The 25,910-nt window shown below is 43.1% G+C and overlaps 1 protein-coding gene across 1 annotated transcript in view; it reads right to left on the bottom strand.

Annotated features, from left to right (window-relative positions):
• LOC120063950 (semaphorin-5B-like) overlaps positions 1-25,476 on the bottom strand; it is a 181,388-nt gene extending 155,912 nt beyond the window's left edge. The window contains exons 1-3 of the mRNA XM_039014259.1: positions 25,461-25,476; positions 19,461-19,560; positions 13,613-13,658 (exon numbers count right to left, since the gene is read on the bottom strand). Coding sequence (XP_038870187.1) covers positions 13,613-13,658; positions 19,461-19,560; positions 25,461-25,476 — 162 coding nt within the window. The remainder of the gene's footprint in view (positions 1-13,612; positions 13,659-19,460; positions 19,561-25,460) is intronic.
• Positions 25,477-25,910: the final 434 nt, after the last annotated feature.

The following is a 25,910-nucleotide window of genomic DNA, read 5'->3' on the forward strand; positions in this document are numbered from 1 at the left end:
ACACAGTGCAGGTAGACTAGTCTACATGAGATTATTATTGATAAGAGCGCAAATATTTGTGTTTGTTAATGGCAGTCAAGCATCAATCATCATGTCACCAGTATCAAACCCCCAATATTATTGGAAAGGAGCATCAAGACCGGCCGTGCACTTTCATCACCCTGTGTAGGTCATCATAATTGATTTAATCCGTAGCCTAATAAACTGCATGGTTTCCCGAGTCGTAGTGGGAGGACCACATATCATACCGCGTGACTCCAAGTTTACTTCGATGATGGTTACTATATCAATATTTGAGCATAAAAATGCTTCCACTGCCATTTCTAGCATAATTAATTTTACCAACACAAAAATATCCCATCATGTCAAACTAACGAATTATCTGTCGGCATTTATAAAATTGCACCGAAACTTCATTTTTTGGTATCTTTTTTATTACCTTTATTTAACTAGGCAAGTCAGTTAAGAACAAATTCTTATTTACAATGACGGCCTAGGAACAGTGGGTTAACTGCCTTGTTCAGGGGCAGAGCAACAGATTTTTGCCTTGTCAGCTCAGGGGTTCGATCTAGAAAAAAAAAAGTAAACCTTTCAGTTACTGGCCCAATGCTCTAACCACGAGGCTACCCTGCCACCCCGAGTATAACTTAACTTGCATAAAAACTGTGGGTTGTGATGTACAATCTCCAGGGCTGGAATACTAAATACTAAAAACAGGTCCCACACCACCACGAGCCTTCTCTACCTAATGCACTGTAATCCCACAGTAGACCCCTGTAACAGTAGCTACCTCCATATAGTTATCACACCAAACACTCACTCTTTCATCACCCCACCACCATCCTAGGAGTTGAAAACACTCCAGTCCCAAAACCACAGAATCAATAGCAGCAAGCCAACTGCTGCCAGGAAAGTTAACGAGAGGAGCGGCAGAACAGAGGAGTAGAGAGAGGAGGAGAGAGGCGGAGAAGGAGTGAATGAGAGCAGGTCTGGGAGCCCAGCGGAAGAGAGGAGCGCTGGCTGCAGACAGATAAGTGTGGTTTGTTAAAGACCACTGACAGGGTTCGGTAGGCTACTTTCTAAATGTAATCCATTACAGTTACGTGTCTAAAATGGTCATCAGTAACGTAATTTTGAGATTACCCAAAATCAGTAACGTAATCAGATTACTTTCCTCTTAACTTTTTATGGCTGCAGGGGCAGTATTGAGTAGCTCTGATTAAAGGTGCCCATTTCAAACGGCCTCGTACTCAATTCTTGCTCGTACAATATGCATATTATTATTACTATTGGATAGAAAACACTCTCTAGTTTCTAAAACCGTTTGAATTATATCTGTGAGTCAAACAAAACTCATTTGGCACAAACTTCCTGACCAGGAAGTGGAAAGTCTGAAATCGAGGCTCTGTTCTTCTTCCTGCCTATACATGGGCATGATACGTAAGAGTCTACGTGCACTTCATAGACCTTCCCCTGGATGTCAAGAGGCTGTGAGAGAAGACATTTAGTGTTTATCTTGGTCTGAATTGGAATACAAGCTCTTTGTATGACGTGTCCCTCATTTCCGGTACTCTTGAGAGCGCGAGGTGGACAGTGGGATTGCCTTCTGTTTAGCTGCCGTTATGGACGACTACTATCTCCGGCTCTGATTTTATTTGATACATGTGACCATATCATCGTAAAGTATGTTTTTTCAATATAGTTTAATCAGATTATTGAAATTTTTTCGGGAGTTTTGCCGTGTTCCGTTCTCTGACTTTGTTGACGATGGAGAGATCCGTGCCACTTGGCTAGTGCGCGTGCTAAATGAAGAGGGAAAGTTGCCGTTCTAAATCCAAACAACGACTGTTCTGGACAAAGGACACCTTGTCCAACATTCTGATGGAAGATCAGCAAAAGTAAGAAACATTTTATGATGCTATTTCATATATCTGTCGTAGATGTGAACTAGTCGTCGGCGCCCAAGTGTTTCTGGCTATTGTGCTAAGCTAATATAACGCTACATTTTGTTTTCGCTGTAAAACACTTAATAAATCGGAAATATTGGCTGGAATCACAAGATGCCTGTCTTTCATTTGCTGTACACTACGTATTTTTCAGAAATGTTTTATGATGAGTAATTAGGTATTTGACGTTGGTGTCTGTAAGTTTTATGGCTGCTTTCGGTGCAATTTCTGATTGTAGCTGCAATGTAAACTATGATTTATACCTGAAATATGCACATTTTTCTAACAAAACATATGCTATACAATAAATATGTTATCAGACTGTCATCTGATGAAGTTGTTTCTTGGTTAGTGGCTATTTATATCTTTATTTGGTCGAATTTGTGATAGCTACTGATGGAGTAAAAAACTGGGAGTAAAAAAAGTGGTGTCTTTTGCTAACGTGGTTAGCTAATAGATTTACATATTGTGTCTTCCCTGTAAAACATTTTAAAAATCGGACATGTTGGCTGGATTCACAAGATGTGTACCTTTCATATGCTGTATTGGACTTGTTAATGTGTGAAAGTTAAATATTTAAAAAATATATATTTTGAATTTCGCGCCCTGCACTTGAGCTGGCTGTTGTCATAAGTGTACCGACGTCGGGCTTGCAGCCATAAGTTTCATGAAAAGTTGTTTTAATCGAAAACCAGGATGTTTTAGGCTTAGTTATAGTGAAACACATTAATTCTGGTCTCCATTTTGACAGTTCATTGCCAGGGTGATATATTGTTCTTTTAGTAGTACATCTAACTGTTTTTACCCCTAGCGGTTCAACTCCACCATTGAAATGGTGATGTAGAGGCACCTTGAGAAGGTACATCTGTCATCTCAAGGAAGGGGTTCGTTACTCCCTTCTAGATGTGCTGGGTGGTACCACCTCAAGGAAGGGGTTCAGTATGAAATACACTCCCTTGTAGATGTGCTGGGTGGTACCACCTCAAGGAAGGGGTTTGTTATGAAATACACTCCCTTCTAGATGTGCTGGGTGGTACCACCTCAAGGAAGGGGTTTGTTATGAAATACACTCCCTTCTAGATGTGCTGGGTGGTACCACCTCAAGGAAGGGGTTCAGTATGAAGTACACTCCCTTCTAGATGTGCTGGGTGGTACCACCTCAAGGAAGGGGTTCAGTATGAAGTACACTCCCTTCTAGATGTGCTGGGTGGTACCACCTCAAGGAAGGGGTTCGTTATGAAATACACTCCCTTCTAGATGTGCTGGGTGGTACCACCTCAAGGAAGGGGTTCAGTATGAAGTACACTCCCTTCTAGATGTGCTGGTTGGTATCACCTCAAGGAAGGGGTTCAGTATGAAGTACACTCCCTTCTAGATGTGCTGGGTGGTACCACCTCAAGGAAGGGGTTCGTTATGAAATACACTCCCTTCTAGATGTGCTGGGTGGTACCACCTCAAGGAAGGGGTTCAGTATGAAGTACACTCCCTTCTAGATGTGCTGGGTGGTACCACCTCAAGGAAGGGGTTCAGTATGAAGTACACTCCCTTCTAGATGTGCTGGGTGGTACCACCTCAAGGAAGGGGTTCAGTATGACGTACACTCCCTTCTAGATGTGCTGGGTGGTACCACCTCAAGGAAGGGGTTCAGTATGAAGTACACTCCCTTCTAGATGTGCTGGGTGGTACCACCTCAAGGAAGGGGTTCGTTATGAAATACACTCCCTTCTAGATGTGCTGGGTGGTACCACCTCAAGGAAGGGGTTCAGTATGAAGTACACTCCCTTCTAGATGTGCTGGTTGGTATCACCTCAAGGAAGGGGTTCAGTATGAAGTACACTCCCTTCTAGATGTGCTGGGTGGTACCACCTCAAGGAAGGGGTTCGTTATGAAATACACTCCCTTCTAGATGTGCTGGGTGGTACCACCTCAAGGAAGGGGTTCAGTATGAAGTACACTCCCTTCTAGATGTGCTGGGTGGTACCACCTCAAGGAAGGGGTTCAGTATGAAGTACACTCCCTTCTAGATGTGCTGGGTGGTACCACCTCAAGGAAGGGGTTCGTTATGAAATACAATCCCTTCTAGATGTGCTGGGTGGTACCACCTCAAGGAAGGGGTTCAGTATGAAGTACACTCCCTTCTAGATGTGCTGGGTGGTACCACCTCAAGGAAGGGGTTCAGTATGAAGTACACTCCCTTGTAGATGTGCTGGGTGGTACCACCTCAAGGAAGGGGTTCAGTATGAAGTACACTCCCTTCTAGATGTGCTGGGTGGTACCACCTCAAGGAAGGGGTTCAGTATGAAGTTTACTCCCTTCTAGATGTGCTGGGTGGTACCCCCTCAAGGAAGGGGTTCAGTATGAAGTACACTCCCTTCTAGATGTGCTGGGTGGTACCACCTCAAGGAAGGGGTTCAGTATGAAGTACACTCCCTTCTATATGTGCTGGGGGGTACCACCTCAAGGAAGGGGTTCGTTATGAAATACACTCCCTTCTAGATGTGCTGGGTGGTACCACCTCAAGGAAGGGGTTCAGTATGAAGTACACTCCCTTCTAGATGTGCTGGGTGGTACCACCTCAAGGAAGGGGTTCAGTATGAAATACACTCCCTTCTAGATGTGCTGGGTGGTACCACCTCAAGGAAGGGGTTCAGTATGAAGTACACTCCCTTCTAGATGTGCTGGGTGGTACCACCTCAAGGAAGGGGTTCAGTATGAAGTACACTCCCTTCTAGATGTGCTGGGTGGTACCACCTCAAGGAAGGGGTTCAGTATGACGTACACTCCCTTCTAGATGTGCTGGGTGGTACCACCTCAAGGAAGGGGTTCAGTATGAAGTACACTCCCTTCTAGATGTGCTGGGTGGTACCACCTCAAGGAAGGGGTTCAGTATGAAGTACACTCCCTTCTAGATGTGCTGGGTGGTACCACCTCAAGGAAGGGGTTCAGTATGAAGTACACTCCCTTCTAGATGTGCTGGGTGGTACCACCTCAAGGAAGGGGTTCAGTATGAAGTACACTCCCTTCTAGATGTGCTGGGTGGTACCACCTCAAGGAAGGGGTTCAGTATGAAGTACACTCCCTTCTAGATGTGCTGGGTGGTACCACCTCAAGGAAGGGGTTCAGTATGAAGTACACTCCCTTCTAGATGTGCTGGGTGGTACCACCTCAAGGAAGGGGTTCGTTATGAAATACAATCCCTTCTAGATGTGCTGGGTGGTACCACCTCAAGGAAGGGGTTCAGTATGAAGTACACTCCCTTCTAGATGTGCTGGGTGGTACCACCTCAAGGAAGGGGTTCAGTATGAAGTACACTCCCTTGTAGATGTGCTGGGTGGTACCACCTCAAGGAAGGGGTTCAGTATGAAGTACACTCCCTTCTAGATGTGCTGGGTGGTACCACCTCAAGGAAGGGGTTCAGTATGAAGTTTACTCCCTTCTAGATGTGCTGGGTGGTACCCCCTCAAGGAAGGGGTTCAGTATGAAGTACACTCCCTTCTAGATGTGCTGGGTGGTACCACCTCAAGGAAGGGGTTCAGTATGAAGTACACTCCCTTCTATATGTGCTGGGGGGTACCACCTCAAGGAAGGGGTTCGTTATGAAATACACTCCCTTCTAGATGTGCTGGGTGGTACCACCTCAAGGAAGGGGTTCAGTATGAAGTACACTCCCTTCTAGATGTGCTGGGTGGTACCACCTCAAGGAAGGGGTTCAGTATGAAATACACTCCCTTCTAGATGTGCTGGGTGGTACCACCTCAAGGAAGGGGTTCAGTATGAAGTACACTCCCTTCTAGATGTGCTGGGTGGTACCACCTCAAGGAAGGGGTTCAGTATGAAGTACACTCCCTTCTAGATGTGCTGGGTGGTACCACCTCAAGGAAGGGGTTCAGTATGACGTACACTCCCTTCTAGATGTGCTGGGTGGTACCACCTCAAGGAAGGGGTTCAGTATGAAGTACACTCCCTTCTAGATGTGCTGGGTGGTACCACCTCAAGGAAGGGGTTCAGTATGAAGTACACTCCCTTCTAGATGTGCTGGGTGGTACCACCTCAAGGAAGGGGTTCAGTATGAAGTACACTCCCTTCTAGATGTGCTGGGTGGTACCACCTCAAGGAAGGGGTTCGTTATGAAATACAATCCCTTCTAGATGTGCTGGGTGGTACCACCTCAAGGAAGGGGTTCAGTATGAAATACACTCCCTTCTAGATGTGCTGGGTGGTACCACCTCAAGGAAGGGGTTCGTTATGAAATACAATCCCTTCTAGATGTGCTGGGTGGTACCACCTCAAGGAAGGGGTTCAGTATGAAGTACACTCCCTTCTAGATGTGCTGGGTGGTACCACCTCAAGGAAGGGGATTGTTATGAAGTACACTCCCTTCTAGATGTGCTGGGTGGTACCACCTCAAGGAAGGGGTTCAGTATGAAGTACACTCCCTTCTAGATGTGCTGGGTGGTACCACCTCAAGGAAGGGGTTCAGTATGAAATACACTCCCTTCTAGATGTGCTGGGTGGTACCACCTCAAGGAAGGGGTTCAGTATGAAGTACACTCCCTTCTAGATGTGCTGGGTGGTACCACCTCAAGGAAGGGGTTCAGTATGAAGTACGCTCCCTTCTAGATGTGCTGGGTGGTACCACCTCAAGGAAGGGGTTCAGTATGAAGTACACTCCCTTCTAGATGTGCTGGGTGGTACCACCTCAAGGAAGGGGTTCAGTATGAAGTACACTCCCTTCTAGATGTGCTGGGTGGTACCACCTCAAGGAAGGGGTTCGTTATGAAATACAATCCCTTCTAGATGTGCTGGGTGGTACCACCTCAAGGAAGGGGTTCAGTATGAAATACACTCCCTTCTAGATGTGCTGGGTGGTACCACCTCAAGGAAGGGGTTCGTTATGAAATACAATCCCTTCTAGATGTGCTGGGTGGTACCACCTCAAGGAAGGGGTTCAGTATGAAATACACTCCCTTCTAGATGTGCTGGGTGGTACCACCTCAAGGAAGGGGTTCAGTATGAAGTACACTCCCTTCTAGATGTGCTGGGTGGTACCACCTCAAGGAAGGGGTTCAGTATGAAGTACACTCCCTTCTAGATGTGCTGGGTGGTACCACCTCAAGGAAGGGGTTCAGTATGAAGTACACTCCCTTCTAGATGTGCTGGGTGGTACCACCTCAAGGAAGGGGTTCGTTATGAAATACAATCCCTTCTAGATGTGCTGGGTGGTACCACCTCAAGGAAGGGGTTCAGTATGAAATACACTCCCTTCTAGATGTGCTGGGTGGTACCACCTCAAGGAAGGGGTTCGTTATGAAATACAATCCCTTCTAGATGTGCTGGGTGGTACCACCTCAAGGAAGGGGTTCAGTATGAAGTACACTCCCTTCTAGATGTGCTGGGTGGTACCACCTCAAGGAAGGGGTTCAGTGTGAAGTACACTCCCTTCTAGATGTGCTGGGTGGTACCACCTCAAGGAAGGGGTTCAGTGTGAAGTACACTCCCTTCTAGATGTGCTGGGTGGTACCACCTCAAGGAAGGGGTTCAGTATGAAGTACACTCCCTTCTAGATGTGCTGGGGGGTACCACCTCAAGGAAGGGGTTCGTTATGAAATACACTCCCTTCTAGATGTGCTGGGTGGTACCACCTCAAGGAAGGGGTTCAGTATGAAGTACACTCCCTTCTAGATGTGCTGGGTGGTACCACCTCAAGGAAGGGGATTGTTATGAAGTACACTCCCTTCTAGATGTGCTGGGTGGTACCACCTCAAGGAAGGGGTTCAGTATGAAGTACACTCCCTTCTAGATGTGCTGGGTGGTACCACCTCAAGGAAGGGGTTCAGTATGAAATACACTCCCTTCTAGATGTGCTGGGTGGTACCACCTCAAGGAAGGGGTTCGTTATGAAATACAATCCCTTCTAGATGTGCTGGGTGGTACCACCTCAAGGAAGGGGTTCAGTATGAAATACACTCCCTTCTAGATGTGCTGGGTGGTACCACCTCAAGGAAGGGGTTCAGTATGAAGTACACTCCCTTCTAGATGTGCTGGGTGGTACCACCTCAAGGAAGGGGTTCAGTATGAAGTACACTCCCTTCTAGATGTGCTGGGTGGTACCACCTCAAGGAAGGGGTTCGTTATGAAATACAATCCCTTCTAGATGTGCTGGGTGGTACCACCTCAAGGAAGGGGTTCAGTATGAAATACACTCCCTTCTAGATGTGCTGGGTGGTACCACCTCAAGGAAGGGGTTCGTTATGAAATACAATCCCTTCTAGATGTGCTGGGTGGTACCACCTCAAGGAAGGGGTTCAGTATGAAGTACACTCCCTTCTAGATGTGCTGGGTGGTACCACCTCAAGGAAGGGGATTGTTATGAAGTACACTCCCTTCTAGATGTGCTGGGTGGTACCACCTCAAGGAAGGGGTTCAGTATGAAGTACACTCCCTTCTAGATGTGCTGGGTGGTACCACCTCAAGGAAGGGGTTCAGTATGAAATACACTCCCTTCTAGATGTGCTGGGTGGTACCACCTCAAGGAAGGGGTTCAGTATGAAGTACACTCCCTTCTAGATGTGCTGGGTGGTACCACCTCAAGGAAGGGGTTCAGTATGAAGTACGCTCCCTTCTAGATGTGCTGGGTGGTACCACCTCAATGAAGGGGTTCAGTATGAAGTACACTCCCTTCTAGATGTGCTGGGTGGTACCACCTCAAGGAAGGGGTTCGTTATGAAATACAATCCCTTCTAGATGTGCTGGGTGGTACCACCTCAAGGAAGGGGTTCAGTATGAAATACACTCCCTTCTAGATGTGCTGGGTGGTACCACCTCAAGGAAGGGGTTCATTATGAAATACAATCCCTTCTAGATGTGCTGGGTGGTACCACCTCAAGGAAGGGGTTCAGTATGAAATACACTCCCTTCTAGATGTGCTGGGTGGTACCACCTCAAGGAAGGGGTTCAGTATGAAGTACACTCCCTTCTAGATGTGCTGGGTGGTACCACCTCAAGGAAGGGGTTCAGTATGAAGTACACTCCCTTCTAGATGTGCTGGGTGGTACCACCTCAAGGAAGGGGTTCAGTATGAAGTACACTCCCTTCTAGATGTGCTGGGTGGTACCACCTCAAGGAAGGGGTTCGTTATGAAATACAATCCCTTCTAGATGTGCTGGGTGGTACCACCTCAAGGAAGGGGTTCAGTATGAAATACACTCCCTTCTAGATGTGCTGGGTGGTACCACCTCAAGGAAGGGGTTCGTTATGAAATACAATCCCTTCTAGATGTGCTGGGTGGTACCACCTCAAGGAAGGGGTTCAGTATGAAGTACACTCCCTTCTAGATGTGCTGGGTGGTACCACCTCAAGGAAGGGGTTCAGTATGAAGTACACTCCCTTCTAGATGTGCTGGGTGGTACCACCTCAAGGAAGGGGTTACGTGTGAAGTACACTCCCTTCTAGATGTGATGGGTGGTACCACCTCAAGGAAGGGGTTCAGTGTGAAGTACACTCCCTTCTAGATGTGCTGGGTGGTACCACCTCAAGGAAGGGGTTCAGTGTGAAGTACACTCCCTTCTAGATGTGCTGGGTGGTACCACCTCAAGGAAGGGGTTCAGTATGAAGTACACTCCCTTCTAGATGTGCTGGGTGGTACCACCTCAAGGAAGGGGTTCGTTATGAAATACACTCCCTTCTAGATGTGCTGGGTGGTACCACCTCAAGGAAGGGGTTCAGTATGAAGTACACTCCCTTCTAGATGTGCTGGGTGGTACCACCTCAAGGAAGGGGATTGTTATGAAGTACACTCCCTTCTAGATGTGCTGGGTGGTACCACCTCAAGGAAGGGGTTCAGTATGAAGTACACTCCCTTCTAGATGTGCTGGGTGGTACCACCTCAAGGAAGGGGTTCAGTATGAAATACACTCCCTTCTAGATGTGCTGGGTGGTACCACCTCAAGGAAGGGGTTCAGTATGAAGTACACTCCCTTCTAGATGTGCTGGGTGGTACCACCTCAAGGAAGGGGTTCGTTATGAAATACAATCCCTTCTAGATGTGCTGGGTGGTACCACCTCAAGGAAGGGGTTCGTTATGAAATACAATCCCTTCTAGATGTGCTGGGTGGTACCACCTCAAGGAAGGGGTTCAGTATGAAATACACTCCCTTCTAGATGTGCTGGGTGGTACCACCTCAAGGAAGGGGTTCAGTATGAAGTACACTCCCTTCTAGATGTGCTGGGTGGTACCACCTCAAGGAAGGGGTTCAGTATGAAGTACACTCCCTTCTAGATGTGCTGGGTGGTACCACCTCAAGGAAGGGGTTCAGTATGAAATACACTCCCTTCTAGATGTGCTGGGTGGTACCACCTCAAGGAAGGGGTTCAGTATGAAGTACACTCCCTTCTAGATGTGCTGGGTGGTACCACCTCAAGGAAGGGGTTCAGTGTGAAGTACACTCCCTTCTAGATGTGCTGGGTGGTACCACCTCAAGGAAGGGGTTCAGTATGAAATACACTCCCTTCTAGATGTGCTGGGTGGTACCACCTCAAGGAAGGGGTTCAGTATGAAATACACTCCCTTGTAGATGTGCTGGGTGGTACCACCTCAAGGAAGGGGTTCAGTATGAAATACACTCCCTTGTAGATGTGCTGGGTGGTACCACCTCAAGGAAGGGGTTCAGTATGAAATACACTCCCTTCTAGATGTGCTGGGTGGTACCACCTCAAGGAAGGGGTTCAGTATGAAATACACTCCCTTCTAGATGTGCTGGGTGGTACCACCTCAAGGAAGGGGTTCAGTATGAAATACACTCCCTTCTAGATGTGCTGGGTGGTACCACCTCAAGGAAGGGGTTCAGTATGAAATACACTCCCTTGTAGATGTGCTGGGTGGTACCACCTCAAGGAAGGGGTTCAGTATGAAATACACTCCCTTCTAGATGTGCTGGGTGGTACCACCTCAAGGAAGGGGTTCAGTATGAAATACACTCCCTTCTAGATGTGCTGGGTGGTACCACCTCAAGGAAGGGGTTCAGTATGAAATACACTCCCTTCTAGATGTGCTGGGTGGTACCACCTCAAGGAAGGGGTTCAGTATGAAGTACACTCCCTTCTAGATGTGCTGGGTGGTACCACCTCAAGGAAGGGGTTCAGTATGAAATACACTCCCTTCTAGATGTGCTGGGTGGTACCACCTCAAGGAAGGGGTTCAGTATGAAGTACACTCCCTTCTAGATGTGCTGGGTGGTACCACCTCAAGGAAGGGGTTCAGTATGAAGTACACTCCCTTCTAGATGTGCTGGGTGGTACCACCTCAAGGAAGGGGTTCAGTATGAAGTACACTCCCTTCTAGATGTGCTGGGTGGTACCACCTCAAGGAAGGGGTTCAGTATGAAATACACTCCCTTCTAGATGTGCTGGGTGGTACCACCTCAAGGAAGGGGTTCAGTAGGAAATACACTCCCTTCTAGATGTGCTGGGTGGTACCACCTCAAGGAAGGGGTTTGTTATGAAGTACACCCCCTTCTAGATGTGCTGGGTGGTACCACCTCAAGGAAGGGGTTCAGTATGAAGTACACTCCCTTCTAGATGTGCTGGGTGGTACCACCTCAAGGAAGGGGTTCAGTATGAAGTACACTCCCTTCTAGATGTGCTGGGTGGTACCACCTCAAGGAAGGGGTTCGTTATGAAATACACTCCCTTCTAGATGTGCTGGGTTGTACCACCTCAAGGGGTTCAGTATGAAATACACTCCCTTCTAGATGTGCTGGGTGGTACCACCTCAAGGAAGGGGTTCAGTATGAAGTACACTCCCTTCTAGATGTGCTGGGTGGTACCACCTCAAGGAAGGGGTTCGTTATGAAATACACTCCCTTCTAGATGTGCTGGGTGGTACCACCTCAAGCCTCAATATAAAAGCAGGTTACAGCGTCCTTTTTTGGCAATCGCCTTGGTAAGTGGAGTGTACCAATACATTTTGCATGATGCTTCCTTGACTAAATCCAAAAGGCAGTTAGGCACATTTCTGCATATGACATAATTCAACATTTTTTATTACCGTTTCATACACATCTATGTGCTTTTATGAAGAAAACTAAATGTAGGCTATTAGGATTATATGGTTATATTCGTAGCTACATCCATCGTAACAAGAAATGTCAAGTCATTGTATTTTTCTCCAACTGCTATGACTGATTGGTGGTGCAGTATGCTTAGACAGTTGGCTCATATTTGTGAGTTCTAATACCACATTGGGCAGATATATAGAGATTTTTTTTAAATAAAAAAAGAACCCTTTTTTCGTGGTATCCAATTGGTAGTTACAGTCTTGTCTGATCGCTGCAACTCCCGTACAGACTCAGGAGAGGCAAAGGTCAAGAGCCATGCGTCCTCTGAAACACAACCCAACTAAGCCGCACTGCTTCTTGAGACAATGCCCACTTAACCCAGAAGCCAGCCACACCAATGTGTCAGAGGAAACACCGTACACCTGGCAAACGTGTCAGCGTGGACTGCGCCCGGCCCGCCACAGGAGTTGCTAGTGCACAATGGGACAAGGACATCCCTGCCAGCCAAACCCTCCCCTAATCCGGATGACGCTGGGCCAATTGTGCGCCAACTGGTGTCCCAGTTGCGGCCAGGTGCAACAGAGCCTGGACTCGAACCCAGAATCTCTAGTGGCACAGCAATGCAGTGCCTTAGACCACTGTGCAACTCGGGAGGCCTCAGGCAGATATATATATTTTTTCAAATCCTTTATTTACATTATTTATCCCCTGCCATACACTTCTAATTCTGAAAAGTGAAAGCATGCCTGTGAGAGGGGACGCCCTGGTAGTAGTTGTAGGTTTTTATATAGTACCCAAGACCAATCTATGAGTTAATTTGACCATTAGAAAAATAGCTACTGTGTAAATACTGCAATGGGAGTTGGATTGAATTAATCTTCATTTCCAAGGTGATGATTGCACTTTTCTTCCCAACACAATACCGCAATAAATGTGAGTCCACATTTATTTTGCGTCTCATGGGCGATTCAAATTTACACCGCAAGTGGCAATAGATGTCAGCAACTAAGTGCCTTACCACTGTGAGCTAAATGTCCAGAGCCATATTTGCTTATGATGCACATCATTTTATTATCAGAGCGTGCCAGGACTCCTGGTATATTTTAGAGAGAAACTTTTGGAATCAGGTACAACTACCTCTACCCACCCCCAAAATGAATATTTATTAGCAATTCCCCCCAACCACTACTTCTCACCTGAATGCATGTTTTGAAAATTTGAAGGGGTAAGGGCAAAGGCGGAAATTGGGGTTGAGAGTTACCCTTTAAGAGGCATAAGACGACGACAAAAAGGATCCACCAAACGCATTTGGTGTGTCATCATAGTGGACTGACTTGTGGTCAGACTCGTTTGAGTGGAATTAATTTAAAACTGGCACCTTTTTTCCAAGGCTGAACTGAATGTCTTTGAGAAAACAGAAATTATGTCATAATGTACTTTTACACAAACATCCTTTTGGAATTGAAAAATAATCAGAGTTTTTCAAAAGTATCCAATCTGATTACAATATTCTTGCTGGAATAATTGATTAGTTCAGATTATCAGATTATATGTAACTGGACAACACACACACACAGCAGCAAGAGAAGAGAGGAGGTGGGTTTATTTTACCTGGATGAGAGACACGTTGTTGAGACTCAATCTGAAGAGGAAATTTCTGTGTAAAAATGACAGAGAGGAAATAACAGTTAAAACAATCAGTTAATAAACACTTAGTTTACATGGCAGTTGTGTATGTTTTCTGTTCCAGTCAGTCAGAAATGGCACCACAGGTCCCAGAGTGGCTTGGCGAAAAAGAAAAAAAACTGGGGCCCGTAGTTTTTCCTAATCTGGTAACCTAACCAGGTAAACCTCTGGACCTTACACAATATGAAGTGATTAATCTGTTGTTAAAAGGTTTAATATGGGCTATGATGGGACCAGATTTTTTCTAATCAGGTCACATGGTTAAAAAAATAAATCATGGCCTTGGCGAGGATGAAAACTCTGCAACCGTGTAGTCCCTTACGGAAAAACTACATGAATTGCACATATGATAGCGTGTTTTAGTAAGACTTGACATGTGACATTTCGCATGTGAAATCATGTGTTTTTGGAACACTTCACATGACATTTTCTTGAGTGTATTTTTAACAAGACTGAGATATACTTTAAAGTTCAACGTGTAGGAATACAGGTGAAATGATTTAATGATACAGACATGGTGGCGTAAAAGGAAGATTAGAATGCCATGAACCTGCCATGAAACAGGAGGTTGTGAGTTCAAATCACAGATAAGGACATGTTGAATAATAATGACTGCATAAATAAACTAACACAGTGTACAAAACATTAGGAACATATGCTTTTTCCATGACTTAGACTGACTAGGTGAAAGCTATGATCCCTTATTGACGTCACTTGTTAAATCAATGTAGATGAAGGGGAGGAGACAGGTTAAAGGATTTTTAGGCATTGAGACATGGATTGTGTATATGTGCCATTCAGAGGGTGAATGAGCAAGACAAAATATTAAAGTGCCTTTGAACGGGATATGGTAGTAGGTACCAGGCGCACCGGCTTAAGTATGTTTAGAACTGCAACATTGCTGGGTTTTTCACGCTCAACAGTTTTGCATGTGTATCAGAATGGTCCACCACCCAAAGAACATCCAGCCAACTTCACACAACCGTGGGAAGCATTGGAGTCTAAATGGGCCATAATCCCTTCGGAATGCTTTGGACACCTTGTACAGTCCATGCCCCGACAAATTGTGGCTCTTCTGAAGGCAAAAGAGGGTGCAACTCCATATTAAGAAGGTGCTCCTAGTGTTTGTACCTTCAGTTAACATCATGTATGTTAAAGTGAGTCAAATATGTAAGTTGATAACACTAAAAGTTAAAAGCACTGTGTGTATCATAACTAAATTTTGTTTGCTTCACACATGTGAAGTGTTCCAAAAACAAAATGGTTTCACATTATTTCTCATGTTAAAGTCCACATCATCACATGTGAAGTGTTTCAAAAATACATGGTGTCACGTGAAATCATGTGTTTTTTTCCATAAGGGATTGTTCATATGAATTGTATTGGAGCAAATTAAGGTTAAGTGCCTTACTCAAGGGTACATGGACAGTATTTTCACCTTGTCGGCTCTGGTATTCAAACCAACGACCTTGTGCTCTAAATGCTAGGCTACCAAGGACTAGGGAAGTTTCCTACACAGACACAGAGAAAGCAACATGATTGGACAATAAAAAAACTCACAGGGCTGAGCTTGTTTTATGTAGTCCTGCCCTATGCAACCATAGACCTAATGAAAAATGTACAGACTGTCAGCCATTGTGTTTATTGATGAATTCCAGTTCATAATTTGGGTAGCCTAGTCAGCCCAAGTTTAAATATAAACCAAATTTGATCCCATTAATATTTTACCACAAACAATCGTCTATAAATACACACCGCTTTGTTTACCCTGACCAGAGAGACACATAGTAGGCTAGACTACAGTTGACCAGACTGAAAAATAGTCTTGTTTCCACGCAATACAGCATATCAGATCGCTAAGGTTTAGGTGTATAGGATACTACATTTATGAATGAGTTTTTGCTTGTGTCTGTTGAGAGTGATGTGTTATCACGCTTACTAAATAAATACCTTAGGAAAATGGAGAGGGCGCCATGAGCTTTGTGCCTGTACCGCTCAAACTCTAATTTTCCGTTTAATCTGATTGGTCAAGACATGCAAAGAGCCTGCAGCAGCACTCCGATGTGAAGGACAGAGAAATTGTGTGTGAGATGACAAATCATTAGGCAAAATCGGTCCCCCCAAAAAAGCAGCACTTCGACTGTGTTTTTAACGCTTTGCATCAATATATTGTATTAAACTAAATAGAAAGAATTGCCACTGCATGTGCCTCTTCAACTATTTAGTTTAACATTTATTCAGAGGGCTATATTTTGAGGCCTGTGAGCTAAGGTCTTTTTTTAAAGGGACCCCTATTTTAAAACACATAGAGTTCAAAAATTCTTCTGCAAGACACCATCACACTAAAGTTGAAGAGCTATTTTTATTTGCATCGGCCTAAATTAAACATGTAATTATTAAAGTGATAGGCTAAAGAACTTGATCATTTTGAATACACACATGGATTTCAATAAACAAATGGGTAAGACTGTTCTATTCTCTTTGATTTAGTTCCTATTGCAACTCAGACAAATGACTGAATGGATGACATACTGACTGACTAAATTGAATGAAGGATGAATTAAATGTTCAAATATGTTGGAATGACGAGTTGCACGCATCATGCATGCTGTGGACTTCATTTGGTTAGTAGGCAAATAGGCCTACATTAGGGTATAATGACTCTGTGGCTGCATGCCTCCAGAAGGGCATCTTCTGAGGCTGAGGGATGCTTTTCCAAAGGCGTATGGTGCTGCATGGAGATCACAAGCTCTTCAACTGGGCAGCAGTGTCGCGCTGGAAGGAATAGCCTATACAGAGACTACCTACAGTAAGACCACTGCAACAGAGGTATTGTTAGTGTGGGAATGAGCTTATGCCAGACTTAGCCTACATTTAACCTCTCACTTGTTCATTTCAAAGTCCATATGTTTCATATAAATCATGAAAAATGTGTTAAAATTCATATTAACCGCTCATGCAGAATATGCTTTGGCAAGATTAAGTGATTTAATAAAATATCCAATATTATTATTTTTTGAGTGACTCCAGTGGTCATACATAATTCATAGATTCACCAAACATCTCTTATCATTCTATATACTACTTGTTATGATTCATTATTACTGGTAGATACTACTGGTTATGACTCATTATTCCTGGTAGATATTACTGGTTATGACTCATTATTCCTGGTAGATACTACTGGTTATGTTTCATGATTCCTGGTAGATGTTACTGGTTATGATTCATTATTCCTGGTAGATGTTACTGGTTATGATTCATTATTCCTGGTAGATATTACTGTTTATGACTCATTATTCCTGGTAGATACTACTGGTTATGACTCATTATTCCTGGTAGATACTACTGGTTATGACTCATTATTCCTGGTAGATACTACTGGTTATGACTCATTATTCCTGGTAGATACTACTGGTTCTGATTCATTATTCCTGGTAGATACTACTGGTTATGATTAATTATTCCTGGTAGATATTACTGGTTATGATTAATTATTCCTGGTAGATATTACTGGTTATGATTAATTATTCCTGGTAGATACTACTGGTTCTGATTCATTATTCCTGGTAGATACTACTGGTTATGTTTCATTATTCCTGGTAGATACTACTGGTTATGATTCATTATTCCTGGTAGATACTACTGGTTATGATTCATTATTCCTGGTAGATACTACTGGTTATGACTCATTATTCCTGGTAGATACTACTGGTTATGACTCATTATTCCTGGTAGATACTACTGGTTATGATTCATTATTCCTGGTAGATATTACTGGTTATGATTCATTATTCCTGGTAGATACTACTGGTTCTGATTCATTATTCCTGGTAGATACTACTGGTTCTGATTCATTATTCCTGGTAGATACTACTGGTTATGTTTCATTATTCCTGGTAGATACTACTGGTTATGATTCATTATTCCTGGTAGATACTACCGGTTATGATTCATTATTCCTGGTAGATACTACTGGTTATGATTCATTATTCCTGGTAGATACTACTGGTTATGATTCATTATTCCTGGTAGATACTACTGGTTATGTTTCATTATTCCTGGTAGATACTACTGGTTCTGATTCATTATTCCTGGTAGATATTACTGGTTCTGATTTATTATTCCTGGTAGATACTACTGGTTCTGATTCATTATTCCTGGTAGATACTACTGGTTCTGATTCATTATTCCTGGTAGATACTACTGGTTATGATTCATTATTCCTGGTAGATACTACTGGCTATGATTCATTATTCCTGGTAGATACTACTGGTTATGATTCATTATTCCTGGTAGATACTACTGGTTATGCTTCATTATTCCTGGTAGATACTACTGGTTATGATTCATTATTCCTGGAATATACTACTGGTTCTGATGCATTATTCCTGGTAGATACTACTGGTTATGATTCATTATTCCTGGTAGATACTACTGGTTATGTTTCATTATTCCTGGTAGATACTACTGGTTATGTTTCATTATTCCTGGTAGATACTACTGGTTATGTTTCATTATTCCTGGTAGATACTACTGGTTATGATTGCAGACAGAGCCCAGAGAATGGGATGGTGCAGTATTAAATCTGTCATATTTTGATAAGGCGCATGCATGGGGATGTCCACGTCACCCAGATATATGCCCATGCTTTAGAGATACACATAGCGGACTGAAACTTCACTGTTGTAGGCATAATACAGCTAGTGCTATCTAGACTTATGCTGCCAAACAAATCCATTACATTAGCTACCTAAATGTGAAGTAAACTCAACTGAGGACTAATAGAGACTTAATGTGCAGGATACCTCTTTCCTGTTTCCCTGACTTCAGTTTTTTATACTGTGGTACGCTTGTTCACATAGCACTCCTCACAGGCAGTTTGGTGTATGTTTTTTGTTGAGATGAAACTGCTAAAACTCTGAAAGGTATTATTGTACGTCAGAATTGCAACAAGATTTGTTCAAGCCTAAAATGTTAATCTATAATCAGAAAATGGTGTTTGTATGTTCACAGGTGAAATTTCATTTTTACGTTTCACGCATGGCTTTTCTTATGATCTAACAATTTACGTATGGATTTTCTTACAATCTTAACGATACATATGTTCAACCTTTTGGCAGCTAACTCGCTCCATACCCAGGGTCAATTTGGTTTGACATTTGATATCCCTATGGGGCTAGTTAGAGATCATCAGTAAATTACACAATGTACACGTGACAATAATTTAAAGTCAATAGCTCCAACCTTCAATGAGTTACAAATCTCAAACCAACTATAAATTGTAGAAATTCATAAACAAATATTGACAGCATTTAATGATAACTAAAAGAACTTGGCCACTGTCCCACACCAACCGGCTGAAGCTAATTGGAGAAAGAAGTTGGCTAGCTTGTTAGCTAGTCCAGGCTAGCTCCAGACACAAGACCTGGTTAGACTGTTTCAAGTTATCTAGAAGGGTGAGTAACTAACTGTGTGCTGTTTTGGCAGAGTGAAAGTACAAACGCTTTCCATGTTCGAACACCCACATCAAAACACGCCTCCATGGCCCAAATCTGGTTCTCAGTCTCATTTCCTGATGAGGATAATTGAACCAAGGTTAAATCAGGAAGTTCAGACCCCTTTAAAACATGATTACCACTTGTGAATTTATTTCAACATGGTCTATGATAGACAGTGAGGACTTCTCAGCAGCAGCAAAGTGCAGGGCCAGGCAGAGTGTTTTGCTTAAGTGATAAATGAACAAGAGATAAATGAAGGAATGCATTCTTACCTTGCACCCACTATCAGTTCATTCCTGGTCAGATCAAGGGTCAGTTGAGAGTAGTCTCTCACGCCCGGGTGGGAGAAAATAGAGATCCAAGGACTCAGGGCTGAAAGAGAGGAAGAAAAGAGAGCGCAAGGGATAGAGAGTGAAAGAGAGAGAAAACGAAAGCGAGAGTTAAGGACTACAAAGGATGTTTCTCTACTATATTGTAACATGATGAATCTGTCTTCTGTTGGGCTCCTGGGGCAGCCTGTTCAGTCGAGTTAAATTGAAGGTGACAGCAACATGAGTAACGTCTCTGAAATAAATCTAATAAGAGAGATTCGGAACACTTCTAATTCACATTGAAGTGGGTTACGATAGATGTCCTGAAAACACACTGGAATCACCCTGTGCTCTGATATGGTTGTCATGATCTATTTTGTGTTGTTATAGGTCCAAAACAGTGTAGCATCCTTTATATTGTCATTAAAAAAACTGCCCATTATCACCGATTTCACCTTTGCATATGTTTTCAGTTGGCCAATAGTGAAAGTATGAAGTAGCCTCACCTCATGTCTTACAGGTGCAAAAATGTCTGTCGGTGAGAAACGACCTGTACGCTGTGGCTTTCAGCAGTGAAGGAGTGAGTGGGTAGATTGTGATTGTGTCCAGCTACTGGTAACCCCCCTCTGCCGAGACCCCAGTAGGGTCCAGCAGAGAGGGACAATGCTGTTTAAGACCACATCAAGCCTACTGAGCCTAACGCAACCAGTCAAAAAGAGCCCTTCCAGGAAACACACCACTCCACAGCGCCCGCTGCTTCAAACATTTGACAGTCGCTTTCACAAATCAAAAACAATTTCTCCCGGCAGAGTCACAGGAAGTCACACAATGCGCCTTGTAGAGTGGCGGGTCCAGAAAGTGCTCAGCTGATCTCCATGTGATCTGAGCGTGGGTTTGCTAAATGGATTTCACCACATGGGAGATTGCAAGGTGAATGGGATTTGTTGTTTTTATGTGTAGAACACAATATTGAAGTGGTTGGTTGCTTGGATTCAGCGCTGCAGTGTGTTTAGTAGAATATAACATGAAAGAAAACCAAGACATTATTATTTTTTTCCCCCCAGAATAATTGTATTTATTTTGGCCCCCTGCAAAGACAACCTTGGACATCTTCAGTTTGTTTACTGCATTAAAAAAAATGCATTTACCATTTTAAAAAGTGAATGCTTGAATTTGAACAAAAATTATTAAAGTAACAAAAAGCTCAGTGGGGGGTTTCTATAAAAAAAATTGCATGATTTATCTCTCCTGATATTTTAACATTTTACTGCAGTGGGCTAAAATTAGGGTGACAGTGTTTTTGGTCATCTTAAACAAATCTACTTTGAAACCAAAGTACACACCTCTGTCACGTTGTATAAACGATTGGAGACAGGCGTAGTAATTCGTAATAGGGGGTTTTAATACTCCACCCAAAAATACAACATGCCATGAAAGCCATGGGGACGAAGTACAAAACAAACATGTATGTAAAAACACAGGGATGTAACCCAAACCAAAGAGCGTGGTTACACCTCTAATAAATACAGGCGACGAGACCCGTAATAACAATACACGGAACAAGACCCGTAATAACAAGTGCACAGCAATACACGGGACCCGTAATAATGAGTACACAGTCCACGCAGCACGAAAGCCGAAACAAAGCACATATACTCAAGACCAACGGACATGGGAACAATAACCGACAAGACAATGGTGAATCAGGTGTGCGTAATGAAACAGTTAGAGGCCGGTGACGTAGACCCCCGGAAATGGTGCACAGAATGAGCAGCAGTACCGGGGGAATCCATGGCAGTATGCCATCCCGACGCGCTGCACTAGCAGCGTAATGACACTGGCAGTATTTTCACATCCGGATGAAAAGCGTGCCCAAAGTAAACTGCCTGTTACTCAGGCCCAGAAGCTAGGATATGCATATCATGTTTGGATAGAAAACACTCAGCCTACCACTGTTTTCAGCCTACCACTATCAGCCTACCACTGTTTTCAATGGCTGTCACTTTTATTATAAGGCAAACTCCTCCCAGTTTATAGTTCCTAGGGCTTCCACTAGATGTCAACAGTCTTTAGAAAGAGTTTCATGCTGGTTTTTGGAAAAATGAGCCAGAAATTGTAGTTTTTATAGGTGGCTCCCATTTTGGCTGTAGTGTTTCCAAGCGCGTGGAAGAGAACGCGTTCTTTGGTATTTTTCTCCGGTACAGACAATAACGATTCTCAGTCTTAAATTTCATAGTTTATTTACGTATTAGGGTACCTAAGGTTTGATTAAAAACGTTGTTTGACTTGTTTGGAAAAGTTTATTAGTAAACGTTTGAGATTCATTTTGGATGCATTTTGATGTAGGGAAACTGGGTGGATTATTGACTGAAGCGCGCCAGCTAAACTGAGTTTTTATGGATATAAAGACGGACATTATCGAACAAAAGGACCATTTGTTTAGTGTTGGTCAGGACGTGAGCTGGGTGGGAATTCTATGTTGTGTGTCTAGTTTGTCTGTTTCTGTGTCCAGCCTAATATGGTTCTCAATCAGAGGCAGCTGTCAATCGTTGTGCCTGATTGAGAATCATATATAGGTGGCTTGTTTTGTGTTGGGGATTGTGGGTGGTTGTTTCCTGTCTCTGTGTTTTGTCTGCACCAGATAGGACTGTTTCGGTTTGCCACATTTTGTTGTTTTGTATCGTTGTAAGTGTTCACTGTTTTCGTTTAAATTAAACATGTTGAGCACTGGCTACGCTGCGTGTTGGTCCAATCCCTGCTACACTCTCTCTTCTAGTGAAGAGAGGGAAGGCTGCCGTTACACAGCGGCTGGATTAACAATAAGTTAAGCTTTATTTTGATGTATTACACTTGTGATTTTATGAAAGTTAAATATTTATAATTCTGTAGTTTAAATTTCGCGCTCTGCAATTTCACCGGATGTTGGCCAGGTGGGACGCTACCATCCCACCTGACCATAAGAAGTTAACTAACCTCCAGATGAACTTCAATGCCATACAACTCTACTTCCGTGGCCTCCAACTGCTCTTAAATGCAAGTAAAACTAAATGCATGCTCTTCAACCGATCGCTGCCTGCACCTGCCCGCCCGTCCAGCATCACTACTCTGGACGGTTCTTACTTAGAATATGTGGACAACTACAAATACCTAGGTGTCTGGTTAGACTGTAAACTCTCCTTCCAGACTCACATTAAGCATCTCCAATCCTAAATTAAATCTAGAATAGGCGTCCTATTTCGCAATAAAGCCTCCTTCACTCATGCTGCCAAACATACCCTCGTAAAACTGACTATCCTACCGATCCTTGACTTTGGCGATGTGATTTACAAAATAGCCTCCAACACTATACTCAGCAAATTGGATGCAGTCTATCACAGGGCCATCCGTTTTGTCACCAAAGCCCCATATACTACCCACCACTGCGACCTGTATGCTCTCGTTGGCTGGCCCTCGCTTCATATTTGTCGCCAAACCCACTGGCTCCAGGTCATCTATAAGTCTTTGCGAGGTAAAGCCCCGCCTTATCTCAGCTCACTGGTCACCATAGCAGCACCCACCCGTAGCACGTGCTCCAGCAGGTGTATCTCACTGGTCACCCCCAAAGCCAATTCTTCCTTTGGCCGTCTCTCCTTCCAGTTCTCTGCTGCCAATGACTGGAACGAACTACAAAAATCTCTGAAGCTGGAGACTCTTACCTCCCTCACTAGCTTTAAGCACCAGCTGTCAGAAAACGCACAGATCACTGCACCTGTACATAGCTCATCTGTAAATAGCCCATCCAATCTACCTCATCCCCATACTATTTGTTTATTTATTTATCTTGCTCCTTTGCTCCCCAGTATCTCTACTTACACATTAATTTTCTGCACATTCTACCATTCCAGTGTTTAATTGCTATATTGTAATTACTTCGCCACCATGGCTTATTTATTGCCTTAACTCTATATACAGCATGTGCAAATGAGGTAGGATAAGAGAGGTTTCTACTGTATTATTGATTGTATGTTTGTTTATTCCCTGTGTAACTCTGTGTTGCTGTATGTGTTGAACTGCTTTGCTTTATCTTGGCCAGGTCACAGTTGCAAATGAGAACTTGTTCTCATCTAGCCTACCTGTTTAAATAAAGGTGAAATTTAAAAAATGTAAACACAGGGATGTAACCAAAACAAAAGAGGTGAGGTTACACCTCTAATAAATACACGGGACGAGATCTGTAATAACGAGTACACAATACACGTAAGCCAAAACAACAAAGCACAGGTACTCACACGGCCATGGAAAAATAACCAACAAGACAATGGTGAACAGAGGGCACATATATACAATTACTAATCAGGGGAATTGGAATCAGGTGTGCTTAATGAGACAGTTCAGCCTAGAGGCCGGTGACGTAGACCTACCGGGGGAATCCGTGACACTCACACACATGGTTATGGGTTTAAAGAAAGAAGACCCCTGTACCATGTCAGATAAATTGTATTATTGTATTATTTTGAGTTTACATCCCAATATTACACTTTATATACATCACAGAAGACTGAAATATAACACAACCGTTTGACATAGAAACACCGGATTTTCAGCGTACATTTTTTTAATAATTTTTTTTGCATTGATTATGAAATTATGAAAATTTCACCTATGAGGCCAATTGAGGGCGATTTTGGTTATTTGACTGCAGGAAAGAGCTACACCAAATACGACAAACTCACTGTCTGCTAGAGAGACGAAGAACTTACACTGAACTGAAGTCTTGGGAAAAATCACAAAAGACCCACAGATTTCCACCACAACACAGCATTAAACCAAAGCAGTGAATGAACAGACTACAGTAGGGTTGATTGCAACCATATGGCCAGATTATCCCGAGTATACATTATTAAGGTATACTGTAATTAAGCAATTACAGTATTACAGTATAAACACACACATGCAGTATAATTAGCATCCCTAATCATAGGGATGGATTATTAAGACATAACGAGACGATAGCAGAGTAATCATAGGGATGGATTATTAAGACATAATGAGACGATAGCAGAGTAAACATAGGGATGGATTATTAAGACATAATGAGACGATAGCAGAGTAAACATAGGGATGGATTATTAAGACATAATGAGACGATAGCAGAGTAAACATAGGGATGGATTATTAAGACATAATGGGACGATAGCAGAGTAAACATAGGGATGAATTATTAAGACAAAATGAGTTGATAGCAGAGTAATCATAGGGATGGATTATTAAGACATAATGAGTTGATAGCAGAGTAATCATAGGGATGGATTATTAAGACATAATGAGTTGATAGCAGAGTAATCATAGTGTAGGATGGAGCTGCCTGGTGGTTTTCCTCATCCTCCAGGAGGTACCGAGCAGATAACTGAGTGCTAGGAGACACACTCTAACACACATCCACATGATCTAACACACACTCTAACACACATATAAACACAATGAAATACTGTTTTCACATAGGATGTACGTTTTTTGCCTGTATTTTACGGTATTTTGCCTGGGCAATGTTTAATTGTCTGTATTGTCTACTTGTTGAATGTTTGAAGTATTGATTTGTGGTTGTTTGTAATGTCTTGTTCATTTGTGTTGGACACCAGGAAGATTAGCTAGCGTTACGGCGTTAGCTTATGGGGATCCTAATAAATAAATAAAAATTAATAATTATATGACCCCCTTACAAACAGGCCCATTTTTACCACCTTCTTTTCTGCATCCACCTTTCATACCTCCCTTGCGCATGCCAGCATGCCGGGGGGGAGTGGAAGTTGTGGTGTGCAGATGTGGGTGGGCTTCTATTTTAATAAAATTCATTGAGAATATACACCTTGAAAAATAAATCCATTATTACTTGCTGTTAGGTCCTAAGAAACATAAGACTAATATAACATACTTTCAAAATAATAGAATATCATATTTTGAGTTTAATTAGGCCTATGTTACCGGTCTGTGCAGCCATGGCTACGCAATCCAAATTAAATCAATAGCTTGTTATTTTGTTAATTAAACAGGCAAGACACACCTACCCTGATGAATATGATGGAATATTAAAATGCAACAAATATTTTTCCCACACAACTTGTGTCATGGAAACGTATAGAACACTGTCATATAACAAAGCTATATTTTGAAACAAAGCCCATGTGTCATTTCCTTCCTACCCTCACTCCGCTTTGGTAGGGAGCAGGAGAAGGGTCTTACCTTCATCAGGATACCGATACAAAATATAAACAATCCTATTTTCAAAAGCATGCGAGTCTCAAATATTTCCCAACCTCCGCGGGTGTTTGAGTTGCCTATATGCGATCGAGCTAAATAATAGGCCTATACATGATTTTGGCTACATTATTGCATGCTAAATGTTTCTTATCAGTGATAGATGAGAAAACTAAT

This window comes from Salvelinus namaycush, chromosome 19 (genome assembly GCF_016432855.1).
Source record: "Salvelinus namaycush isolate Seneca chromosome 19, SaNama_1.0, whole genome shotgun sequence".
In the NCBI taxonomy this organism is placed as follows: domain Eukaryota; kingdom Metazoa; phylum Chordata; class Actinopteri; order Salmoniformes; family Salmonidae; genus Salvelinus; species Salvelinus namaycush.